General features: G+C 56.0%; 1 protein-coding gene across 1 annotated transcript; it reads left to right on the forward strand.

Annotated features, from left to right (window-relative positions):
- The first annotated feature begins 6,261 nt into the window (after positions 1–6,261).
- On the forward strand, positions 6,262–6,889 carry LOC131566246 (GTP-binding protein Rhes-like). The gene is given in 2 exon segments (XM_058817472.1): positions 6,262–6,420; positions 6,422–6,889. Coding segments are annotated over 2 exon segments (627 nt in total).
- The last annotated feature ends 6,095 nt before the right edge of the window (positions 6,890–12,984 follow it).

The raw sequence follows: 12,984 nt of genomic DNA on the forward strand, positions 1-12,984 counted from the left end.
CAGGGCTGCAGGAGCCCTCAGTATCACACATTTCTCCCCCTGATGGCCTGAGAGCTCTGCTCTGTCACCCCATGTCACCCGAGGAAAAGCCGTGCTGGTGGCCTGGAGAGAGGCGAGCTCTTTGCTGCAGCCAATAATCCAGCCAGAGCAAGATAAGGGATGTTATAGGAACTCCTCTGAGCCTGAGCACAGCTACACTAAATCCCTCTAGTCCCTGCTGAGGTGTTTGTTTACAGGGAGGCTGGGTTCTGTTACCCGAGGTGGTTCAGAACAGGCTGTCCGTGGTTCCTGCCCTCCCCAGGGAACAGGGCTGGGGTCAGGGAAGGGTTCCACACCCCAGATGGTCTCCTAGGCATGGAAGAGGATGAGGGGCAGAGCAGCCATGCCAGGGTCATCCTATGCCTAAAACTGGGTGTCACAGCTGAGTTTCTGTGCTGCTGGCAGCACAGGTGACCCTGCTTTCCATGAGCCTGGCTGTGAGAGGCCTCAGCAGGTGAGGATTCAGTTCCCCTAAGTGATGAGTGATTCCAGCAGGGATGTCCTCCCACAGCTCCCTTCAGGGAGCTCCCCAAACCCAGCCCCACTCTCCTCCATCCCCACTGACCCCCAGCCCGGGGCTGTGGGCAAAGCTCAGCCCTCAGCTCTCACACCCGGCTCCTCTGAGCCCAGCTGGCCCTGGGGGTCTCAGGCAGGAGTTTGTGGGACCCTCTGTAGGTGCTGCACCCCCGGCTGTGCCCCTCGGGGTGGCAGGTGGCCCTTGGTGGCCCCGCAGGGAACAGGATCCGGGCTGTTCCAGGCGGGAGCAGCACGTATGGCTGATCCATGTATGCATCCCCTCCAGGGGGGTGGCAGCCGCAGGGCTCGGGTTTCTCCTCTCACCGGCCGCTGAATCAAAGGCCATTCGGATTTCATCTCCGGAGAGGCAGCTTTAACCCTTTCGGGGGAGGATCTGCCTCGCTGACCCTGCGCCCTCCTGTGCCTCACACAGCCCGGGCTGGCCCTTTGCTGTCCCTCAGCAGCTGCTCCTCCCTCTCCTGTTTCACCTGGGCTCATTCCAGGTGGGAGAAGCCACGATCCACCCTCCAAGGTGAGGGGCACAGCTGGGGCACAGCTGGCAGGGCAGGAGGGTTCCCAGTGCTGCCACTTCCCTCTCAGCACCTCAGCTGGAAACACAGCTGGAAACACAGCCAGCCTCCCATCCACCATGGATCTATGGCTGGAGAGGGGATGGGGACACAAACCCTGTGAGGAACCCCCGAGGGAGCTGGGGGTGCTCAGCCTGGAGAAAAGGAGACTCAGGGGTGCCCCCATCACTCTCACAGCTCCTGAAAGGTGCCTGTGCTCAGCTGGGGCTGGGCTCTTTCTGCAGCAGCACTGACACAGCCAGAGCACACAGCCTCCAGCTGCACCAAGGGAAATACAGGTTGGATATCAGGGAAAAGTTTTTCACAGAAAGAGTGATAAAGTTCTGGAATGGCTGCCCGGGGAGGTGGTGGAGTCCCCATCCCTGGGTGTGTTTAACAAAGCCTGGATGTGGCACTGGGTGCCAGGGGTGAGTTGAGGTGTTGGGGCTGGGTTGGACTCGATGGTCTTGAAGGTCTCTTCCAACCCAGGGATTCTGTGAATTCTGTGAATTCTCCAAGGGGAGGAGCAGAGGCAGGGGCACGAGCAGGTGGGGTGGGGTGGGAGCATCCACCCAGGCTGTGCTCCCTGTCCCTGTGCTGCTGTGGGGTGCAAAGGCTGCTGAGGCACTGGGTGCCCTTTGCAGGACTCAGCAGCAGCTCCAGCAGCTGGCTCAGGCTCCTGGGAATGCCCCACGGTGCTGCAGCCTGCTCACCAGCACAGCCACAGTGCTGCTTCACTGCCCGTGAGCTATGGGCCAGCCAGGGCTCTGTCACCCTGTGAGAGCAGCAGAGCTGATCTGGGCACCGTGTCCAGGGCTGGAGCAGAGCCCAGCACCAGCAGCTCCAGTGCTGAGAACATCAGAGCTGCTGTTCCCTGTGAGCACCGAGGCAGGAGCTCCCCAGAGCACACCAGGCACAGCACAGGCTGTTCTGAGGGTGCACATTGTCTCCCTCCCATCTGGGAGCAGCAGCAGAGCTGGGGAGCCCTTGGCCAGCGGGAAGGGCTGCTGTGCCCTGCTGGCTTTCTCCTCACTCAGTCACTTTCAGGCACCAGACATAAGCTGAAAAGTGAGACAAATATTTGTAAAAGATGTCTCAAACCTTGTCAGGACATCCGGATGATTTTGGGGAGAGCACACCCCTCCAGCAGAGGAGCTCTGAGGGCCGGTGCAGGGACAGAAGAGGCACCACGTTGTTCAATATTCCTGCTGGCAAACAGCCTGTGAGGGGAGCACACCCCAGGCTTTCTGCTGTGCTGTTGGCTTTTCCCAGGAGCAGGGTTCAGCCCTTTCCTGTGTCCCTGTGCTCCCTGGCCCCTGCACCAGCTCACAGTGGGAAACAGCAGCCCACACACCATTTCCCAGCATTCTGACCCAAACTGGCCTCTCCTGTCTGCCAAAGGCTGCCCAGCCCATGGGGGCTTGGTTCAGGCAGGAGCCATCCTTTACCCATCCCTTGGCTCAGGCAGGCACCAGCCCGTACCCCAGGCTGGGCTGATGGCTCTGCCTGAGCCCTGGGACCCTGGGGAGCATCCCTCTCCTCCCACAGGGCACCCCCTGCTCTGTCGGCCCTGCACAGGGTTGGATTTGGGGTAAGGATGACCATGAACATCTCCAGGCTTGCTCCAGACCTGCCTGTGATCATTGGGGCGGGGACTGCACCCGCCTCAAACCCACCCCACACCTCACCCTGCCCCAAACCCACCCCACATTTCACCCCAAACCCACCCCACATCTCACCCTGCGCCAAACCCACCCCACATTTCACCCCAAACCCACCCCACATCTTACCCTGCCCCAAACCCACCCCACATCACACCCTGCCCCAAACCCACCCCACATCTCACCCCAAACCCACCCCACATCTCACCCTGCCCCAAACCCACCCCACATCTCACCCTGCTCCATCCCAGCTCCTGCTCAGCTCTGCTGCCATCCCTTCCCCATTCCCCCTCCTCCCTGCCCTGCTCAGGGCTCCTTTCCCTCCCTCCCTGTCTCATTCCTGTGTCCCTGGGGTGTCACAATCCCCTGTCCCCTGGGCTGGCTCTGGCTCAGCCCTGGCAGAGGCTTTGCCCTGCCATGCTCCAGTGCCTGTGGGTGCAGGATGTGCCCTGGCTGCAGGATCCAAACTACACCTGGATCACAAAAGCCCACAGATGGATGCTGGGCACTCCCACGAGCCATCCCAGCCCCACTGGGCAGCACACAGAGCTTTTCCATCCATCACTGTCCCCATCTCCAAGTGCCCATAAAGGCCCTGTGAGTCTTTCCCTGGAAGAAACACAGACTGATTTTTTTTTTTTTTTGGGGGGGTAATACCTGACCCAAACTGCTTGAAAAATTCAGAATTTAGGGACTTTACAGTGAGCAAACAAGTCACTGTGCTCATCCTTCCCTGCTCAGTCCCCCGTGCTTTGCTTTCCCTGCTGTCAGGGGCCATAAACTCACAGGGAACAGCTATCCATGCAAAAGGCCTTTGGAAATATTCATTGCTCATCTCCTAACAAGATTACCCTGAAATCCTCCATTGCTCTGAGGGAGATTTAAAACCTCGCAGGCTGTTGGTAACCATAGCAGCACAGATGTGAGAACTGAGGGGAGACAAGTGATGTGAAAAACCAGGGGGGCTGCAGAGCCTGGCTCTGTGAGGCTCTGTGTGACTCTGGGTGTGCCCACAGTGCCACAGCTCTGTGCCACAGCCAGGCTGGCCCTTCACCCTGCCCACACTCTGCAGGAGTGACCCACACCAAGGGCAGTGGTTGTGATGTGCCCCAGTCCTGCCTCCCACAGCACCAGGGTCCCTCCCCAAGCCCAGCTCTGGATGCCCTCCATGGATGGCATTGCTGCCTGGCATTTGCCTTCCCTGGGTGCCAGCAATAAGGGGGATGGTTTAGAGCCAGGATGGGGTGCCTGGAGCCCAAGGTTCCCATTCCCTCCTGCCATGGGTTCCTCCTTCATCCTGGGCATCATTTCTGCACCTGTCAGGGAGATGCTGGGTGTTGTGAGATTGCACATATCCATGTTTTGAGGCCCTTTGGAATGAAATTCTGGGAAAATGAGCAGCAGCAAGGTCACCACAGCCCCAATCACATCCTGAGAGCCTGCAGAGCTCTGCTGCAGCAGCTGGGAGGGACTGTGGGAAACCCTTTCCATCTCTCTTGAAAACCAAATACAAAGAGGCATTAACCAAATTCTTTCCTATTAAAAAAATTAGGGGGTTGGCTTTAAACAGCTTCCAAGGGCTGGCTTGAGATTACTTGTCCTGCCTTGCTGCCTTCAGCTCCTCATTTGCGCTGGCACCAAGCCCCATCACTGCTTCCTTCATGCACCCTCTGTTCATCCACTCCATCTCCTGGCTTTTACCCTGCCATCAAATCTTCTGCATCCCCAGCTCCTTCCAGTTCCCACAGCTCAGTCCTTGACAAGTGGGATCTCCTCATGGCTCAGGAAGTGTCCCCAGAAGGAGTTTCACGTTGGTGAGGGAAGGTGCATCACCAGTGATGCTGTGGGGCACTGGACACCAATCCCACTGTCAGTCCTGCTGGGACCCAACCTTTCCCTTCTCCCAGGGCAGGCTGACACCAGGACACGGCCCTGCTCATCCTGATATAATCTCTTGGCTCTCCTGATAATAAGATCAGCTGGGAAAGCTCCTAACACGGCTAAAATGTACAATAACTGGAGAATGAAAAGGCAGGAGCAATTCCAGTGAAAAGGGTTTTGGAATCAACAGAACAAATTCATCCAGAACTAAATTCTGGACCTGGCACTTGGCTATGGAAGAAAACCTGAGTTAAAGCTCCAAAAAAACCACACATCCGCAAATTTAGGTTAGAAACTTGTGACAGTGCTCACAGGGGTCTGAGGATGAGGGAAGAGATGAGGATCTGACTCCATGTTTCAGAAGGCTTGATTTATTATTTTATGATATATTAAAACTATACTAAAAGAATAGAAAAAAGGAATAGAAAAAGAAAGAATGATAACAAAAGCTTTGGTCTTGGACAGAGAGTCTAAGGCAGCTGACTGTGACTGGCCATTTATTAGAAACAACTGCATCAATCACAGATGCACCTGTTGCATTCCACAGCAGCAGATAATCATTGTTTATATTTTGTTCCTGAGGCCTCTCAGCTTCTCAGGAGGAAAAATCCTAAGGAAAGGATTTTTCATAAAACATGTCTGTGACAGAAACTTATTTGAACTTCTGTGCAAGCTCCCTTTGTGTTTGTACTTGGCATCAATCAGCTTCTGGGACAGCTCCAGGCTCCAGCGAGGGATGGAAGGTGAGTGCTGAGCAAACACACCTGGCTGGGGCAGCCTGCACCTCCAGAGCAACCCCAGTGCTGGGTCAGGGCCGTGGCTCCGGCATCTGCTCCCGGTGAGCCGCGCGTCGTCTTCGCGGAGATTTCATTTCCCCCTCTGGTTAAATATTTCACAAAAATCACCGGTAACTGACAGCTGAATGAGGAGGTTATGACAGACGGGAGAGCTTATTTTCCCCTTCCAGCCAAAGATTTCATCGCTTCACTGGAGATTGGGCACGTTCACAGCAGCTCTGTCTGCAGACGAGTGCACAGGAAATGCCGCGGGTGCCACTGTCCAGCGCTGGCCACGAGCCACTCCAGGGCTGGGGATGGGCACTGAGTGTCCCCCACGCCAGGGCTGGGGATGGGCACTGAGTGTCCCCCACGCCAGGGCTGGGGATGGGCACTGAGTGTCCCCCAGGCCGGGCAGCTGCCGTGGCTCTGTGGGGACTGGCGGTGCTGCGCTTTCCTGCGCTAGCGGCGGCGATGCAGCAATGCTGCTGCTGCACTCCAGGGCTGCGCTGTGCGGATTGGCCCGCAGCACCCCGCTCTCCTCCCTCCCTGCCCTCCCTCCTCCAGCACCCACAACCCTCAGAGATTGGACAGCTTGGTGCCACATGGCACAGAGGGACCAGGATAAAAAAATGAGCCGGGCTCGGGGCTTGTGGAGTCCGCGGAGAGAAGTTCGCGGAGCGGTGACACCAACATTCCTTGGCTGCGCTGAGTCACAGGAGGACGGGCAGACGGACACACCACCGGGGCTGCAGGCACCCAGGGACACCTGCAGGGTGAGCACCAGCTGCGGAGCATCCTGTCCCCTCCGTGCCAGCCATGTCCCTGGTGGCCAAGGAGAAGAACCACGTCCGCTTGGTTTTCCTGGGAGCCGCCGGCGTGGGCAAGACCTCTCTGATCCGGCGCTTCCTGCTGGACACCTTCGAGCCCAAGCACCGGCGCACGGTGGAGGAGCTGCACAGCCAGGAGTACGAGGTGAGCGGGGGCCACGGTCAAGGTGGAGATCCTGGACACCAGCGGCAGCTACTCCTTCCCGGCCATGAGGAAGCTCTCCATCCAGAACAGCGACGCCTTCGCCCTGGTCTACGCCGTGGATGATGCCGAGTCCTTCGAGAGCGTCAAGAGCCTGCGGGAGGAGATCCTGGAGGTGAAGGAGGACAAGTTCCCTCCCATCGTGGTGGTGGGCAACAAGGCGGAGAGCGGCGGCGAGCGGCGCGTGCCCCTGGAGGAGGCGCTGGCGCTGGTGGAGCTGGACTGGAACGGCCGCTTCATGGAGGCGTCGGCCAAGGACAACCAGAACGTGCTGGAGGTGTTCAGGGAGCTGCTGCAGCAGGCCAACCTGCCCAGCCGGCTCAGCCCCGCGCTCTGCAAGAGGAGGGAGACGCTGCCCAAGGAGCAGGCGCTCCGGCCGCCCATGAACAAGACCAACAGCTGCTCCGTGTGCTGAGCCGCTGCCCCGCGGCTGGCACCGCCTGGAAACTCAGGTGGGCTGGGTGGCAGAGGCTCTGCCTCGGCCAAAACCTCCCCTGCTGCCTCCCACCCCTTCCCTCCTGTTCCCCACCCAGCCCACAGGAGCGGAGAGGGTGGGAGGTGACAGGGCGGTGGGATGCTGGGTGCTGGATGGGTGTGGGGAACTCCCAAAAAAGCAGGAGGCTCACCTGGGGAGCAGCCGTGGGTCAGCCAGGGCAGGACGGGCAGGGGGCACAAACACCAGGGCTCTGGCAGATGTGGGCACCTGCAGCTGCATCACCGCTGTCCCAGGGCACTCAGGTCCGGTGTCACCTCGTCCCAAGCACCTCCAAGCTCCTGGCATGGCTCTGGCACCCACAGCACATCCTGAGCCTGTACCTGGTGTAGAGCATGTGATAGGGTGGTCTGTGCATCAGTTTGGTTTTCTCTATTCTCTTTCTGTTTGGTTTGTTTGGTTTTTTTTAAGCATTCCAAATAAATAAATTGTTGCAAAGTGGAGCTGGAAAATGTCTTGGTTTCTTTCTCCTGTATTTCAGGTGCTGCAGTGCCTGCTATCAGTGTTTTATGCTCTTATCACTGAATTTTGCCTTCTCTCCTCTGTGCTCCAGCCTCATGTGGAGTGTCCTGGCACTGGAGGAGCCTCCCCTGGCAGTGCCAGGACATTCAGAGTTATAATTTTTCTAATAATTTACCTACCCTGAAGTTTTTACCAAGCAGCAGAGACCAACAATAAAACACCTTCTCACCTCTGAGCACAGAAAATAACACCCAGCCATTAAAAGACAGCTGATCCACCGAAATAAAAACACAAACATGTTGAAAGGACATAATAAATGGCACAGGGGGAGGCACAGAGGAGCCGTGTTTGCTGTTCTGAGTGTGCCCTGAACTGATTTACTCTCCCTTCACACAGCCCAGCCTGGCTGTAATGAGCACTTAACCTGCTCAGCAGCCCCCCCCACACACCAGCAATGGAGATATCAAAGCCTGATGGATAAAGAGTCACCCTCCAGACCCACAGGGGATGGGTGGTTTGGGGTCTGCAGCTTTCAGCAGCCCAGCCCTGCAGGAGGGGGGGCCCTGATCAGCTGGGGAGGCACCTGGGGGTCCCAGGGGAGCAGGTGCCAGCAGGGAGAGCTCAGCCTGCCCTGGCATCACTGCTGGCACACCCTGGTGCCACCCCTCCCGTGGGCACTGCAGCCACAACAGCGAGCTCCAGACAGGGAAAACCCTCCCAGGGAATGGGGTGAGGCTGGGGACAGCCAGGGCAGGGCACAGCTGGGGGGGACAGGCAGCACATGGGACAGGCAGGTACCACCAGGACCCGCTTATCAAAAAAGTGAGGATGAGGAATCAAATCCAGCTTGTAATAATATTTCCTGAATGAGAGAAACTGTGGTTTATGTCTTCACCCCATAGAAATTGCCAGCTAGGTGGCCAGAGGATTGTTACAACCTAGTCTGCAGTTTATTAAAAAGGAAATTTGTCTACTTCCCCCTCCTCCAACTTCCTCATTGTCCAACCAAAATATAGTATATCCATGGAATAAATAATTGCCTTTTTTTTTTTTTCACAACTTGAATAGTCCAGAGTAAAACCCTGTGCACATTGGGGATCTGTGGATTACAGATGAGTATTTCTGGAAAATAAAAATACCCAGGTTGCCCTCACCTCTGTCTCACAGCTGTGTGCCTCATGCTGCCACCAGGACGCTCTGCCCCAGGTGTGTGGCTGTCCCTTGTCCAGAGGGTTGGGGACACACAGGGCTGCCCAGGATGGAGCCTTTCTTGGGGAAAGGGGATTCCCTGCAGGGAAGGACCAGGAACAGCTCATTTTGGGCAGCTGACCCAACCTGGTGCCTGGGGAAAGGGAATGAACAGGACCAGCTCACTTTGGGCAGCTGACCCGGCGTGGTGCCCCCTGCCCGCAGCAGGGCCGGGTGTGAGGGATGCAGGCACAGGGATGTGCCCACCAGGGACCCCTGCCAGGGCTGTCCCTGTCCACCCCAGCCATGCAGTGCCCCCAGCTCTCAGTAGCAGCCAGCCCTGCCCCAGTTCCGCCCCTCCCAGGGCGGGTTTTGGTTTGGGGGATGCAGAATCAGGAGCCCCAGGCCCTTTGGTTCACAGCACTGTGCTAAAAACAGAAGGAAAATCTCTCTGCAGTGTGGAGAGAGGACGATGGGATGGGCAAGGCTGGCTGTGATCCATGGCCATGGCCTGGAAACAGCCCCTCTTGGGGGTCCCAGCGGCCTCCCCAGGCTCAGAGCCCCCCGAGCTGCCCCCTTGTGCCCATCTCTGCCTTCCCTGGGGGCTCCAGGACCCCAAATCCCAGCCAGCCCAGCCCACGACCTGCGGGGTGCAGCAGCCACTGCTCTGCAGGTGGATCCTGACCATGAGATGCTGCAGCTGCAGCTGATGCAGGAACAGGGACCCTGGAGGTGCAGGAGATGCACAGGGAGATGCTGGAGGCTCGGAGCTGCAGGAGGAGGCGATGGAGCTGCTGAGGAAGGGGCCGGAGCTGCAAAGGGACATGCAGGAGATGCTGGAAGTGCAGCGGGACATGCAGGAGGTGCAGAGGAACGTGCAGGAGGTGCAGGAGGTGCAGAGGAAGATGCAGGAGGTGCAGAGGGACGTGCAGGAGATGCTGGAGGTGCAGGAGGTGCAGAGGAAGATGCAGGAGGTGCAGAGGGACCTGCAGGAGATGCTGGAGGTGCAGGAGGTGCAGAGGAAGATGCAGGAGGTGCAGAGGGACGTGCAGGAGATGCTGGAGGTGCAGGAGGTGCAGAGGAAGATGCAGGAGGTGCCGGAGCTTCGCACGCAGCTCCGGAGCCCGGGCCCGGCCGCACCTCCTGCCCCTGCAGCGCGGGGCTCCAGCAAAGAGCGGAGCCATTGGAGGAGCTCTCCAGCACCCATCGCCCCTCGCCCAATGCCCGCCAGCCTTGTAGAGCCCCCCCGCCCCCTGCCAGCCTTGGAGAGCCCCCCCGGGGCCGCCCCCAGCCCCATCGCCCCCCGGGCAGGGCAGGGCAGGGGCAGCGCACGGGGATGGGGTGGGGATGAAGGGGTGGTGTGGGGTTAAAGGGATGGGCCAGGGACACAGGGATGGTGTAGGGACACGGGGATGGCGTCGGGATAAAGGGACGGTGCAAGGACACAGAGGGTGCAGGGACACAGGGATGGTGTAGGGACACAAGGATGGTGCAGGGATACAGGGATGGTCCAGGGGTGGTACAGGGATGGTGTAGGGACACAGGGATAGTGTAGGGACACAGGGATGGTTTAGAGGTGATGGAATGTTGGGGGGACACAAGACAGATGATGGACTTTGGACCTGGTTAACGTAAGAGATTTGATAACAGGATGCCTTGGCAAAGGCAAATGGAACTTTGAAAATTAGACCTGGATTGCGAGAAGATTTAATTAGACAGGTTTACCAGAGAAAGAAAATCCCATTAAACTCTGCAAGCAAGAGATGTTATATGCAGAAGTTTGTATATGTGATTTAAACCTCATCATTGTAGTACACATTACTAGTCTCCTTGAAATCGTATATAAGTGTTTGTATCCCACAATAAAATCGGATTCTGATCACCAAGTCAGTCTCCATCTCTCTCATCTCCATCCCCTCACATGGGGGTGGTGCAGGAATGGTGTAAGGGCACAGGGATGATGTAGGGATAAAGGGATGGTGTAGGGGTGATGCAGGGACAGTGTAGAGGTACAGGGGGAATGGCGTAGGGGGACGGTGCAGGGGTAAAAGGATGGTATAGGGGTACAAGGATGGTGCAGGGACACACGGGTAACGGGGTGCAGGGATCCCCAGCCCTTCAGCCCCCACCTGCACCCCTCTCTGGGCACTGTGGGTTTGGGAGGGCGTTTCATGGCTCCCATGCAATGCTGTGGCTGAGGTGGCTCTGCTGGGGTTGCAATCACCTTGTTGGGCCTTGGGTCAGGCAGCTCTGCCCTGGAGCACTGGGCTGTGCAGAGGAGTTACCTGTGACCCTGGGTACCCACAGCTCCTGGGGCTCAGGGGAGCAGCAGGTGGAGGAGATCTGACCTTCAGAGCAGCTGCTGGTGCCCCCAGCCCACAGGAGATCCAGCATGTAGAGGGGAAGGTTCCCTGGTTGGGCACTCAGGGCTGCTGCAGGGGCAGGGGATCCAGGGAAATCTGGAAAATCTGCAGTGAGCCCTGTGCAGGCAGCACCAGCTGTCCTGGCTGCTCTGTGATCCCATCCCTGGGGCTGCAGGGATTCCATTGCCTGGCTCTCCGTGGTCAGGTTAAAGCTGGAGCTGCTTTTCCCTGCCTGGGCTGGTGTGATGTCCGTGTGCAGAGGGATGGGAAATGTTCTGCAGGGGACAAAGGCACAGTGGGACAAAGGCTCTGCCTCTGTGGGGTGGCCATGGCTGTGGCTGTCCCTGCTCCTGGTGCTCTGGAGATCCCAGAGCAGTGAGGGGTGTGCCAGGACACAGCCAGATCCCCAGTGCTGCCCTGCCTGGAGCTCTGGTGCTGTTTTCTCTACAAAAAGCATCACAGTGAACTCACAGAACCCAGGGTTGCTCTTCCAGTTCCCAAAACACCAGAAAGATCTGGAACATCTTCCTGTTGTCCCTGTCCTTCCCCCAGCTGCACCACTTCACTCCAGACTCCTGCCTGTCCTCACCTTGGGAGAAAAGCTCCGTGTGATCCCTCCTGTTCTGTTCCACATTGTCAGGAAGATTAATCCACAAACACCAGAGGTTTCTGTCCAAAAGGGAGACAGAGGAGTCCTTTTACTTCATTTGAATAAAGGGAGAGGCCATGGGGCATTCCCCTGAGGCCTCTTAAGTTTTTGGAGGATGCAGCCTCCTTTTTATCCAATTTCCCTTCTCCCTTTGCCCATTTCTGAGGTACCTGAGAGGTACAGACTTCCTGAAATTCTTGATACCAGAGATTTCCCTCTAATGTACAACCCTAATTTTTAATTCTTATAGAATTTATGTTTTTTCCCCATTATTTCTTTCATCTTTCAATATCCAATTCCATTTATCAGCAAACCTACAAACAAACAGTTTAAAGGCAAATCTCTTTTTTTCCGTCCATTAATCAGCAGAATCCTTCCCATCGTTTCTTTTATACTTTTATCTACCAGCAGCCCCACAGTTTGTTTGTGAGGACAAACCCGTCGTTCCTCTCAGCATCATGTGGCACAACCCCGAACAGATGAGAGATGCTCGAGCTTCATTTGTGAGCACAAACAACTCGGGAAGGGGCAGAGGCTGGGCCAGGAGCAGCTCTGATTAATTGGCTTTGATTAATTGGCTCTGATTAATTGGCTCTGGCTGCTGCTCTGGGCTCAGGCCCTGGTTGATGGGCACTGAAAAACGCCAACCACTTGTTTTTAAAATTTTGAAAGTTTAATAGTAATAAAATGGTTATACAAATAATAATATAATTAGAGTAATAAAAATTGGACAATTTGGATTAGGACAATAGGAGACAATAAAAACAAAGAGTTACAGATGGTCCAGGTACCTTTTTCTGGGCAAAATAAGCCCGAAAAAGGACACACATTAACAGAGGATTAACCCTTGAAAACAACAGCCTGTTGCATATTCATACACTTCATACATGATGCATAAATTCCATTCAAACACAGGATTCTGTCTGGTCATCTTCAACTTCTTCCTTTGAATCCTAACGGTGTCTTCAGGGTTGAGTGAGGCAGGAAGAAGTTCATTTCTCCTGATAATGGAGCAATAAATTCAATTTCTCCGAAAGATTTCGGTGTCCTGTGGCTGCTATCTCAGTGCGAGTCCTCTCTTAAAAAAAGTATCTTACATAGCATAGTTTCTATTTTAACATTATGTTCTAACCTAAAACTACATCTAACACACTACTTAAGAAAATTAATACAACATCACTTTCTAACATAACACATACAATATTCATTTCAATATTTGCGAAAAGCCAATCATAAAATACGCATTTTTCACAGGCACGAACGCCCACGCCAAGGACACACGACAGAGGAGCAAAACATTTCAAACCCCAGAGCGGCTCTCACTCGTTGAGGGGTAATTAAGGGTGTTTGCCTTG

Source organism: Ammospiza caudacuta, chromosome 19 (assembly GCF_027887145.1).
Source record: "Ammospiza caudacuta isolate bAmmCau1 chromosome 19, bAmmCau1.pri, whole genome shotgun sequence".
Lineage (NCBI taxonomy): Eukaryota > Metazoa > Chordata > Aves > Passeriformes > Passerellidae > Ammospiza > Ammospiza caudacuta.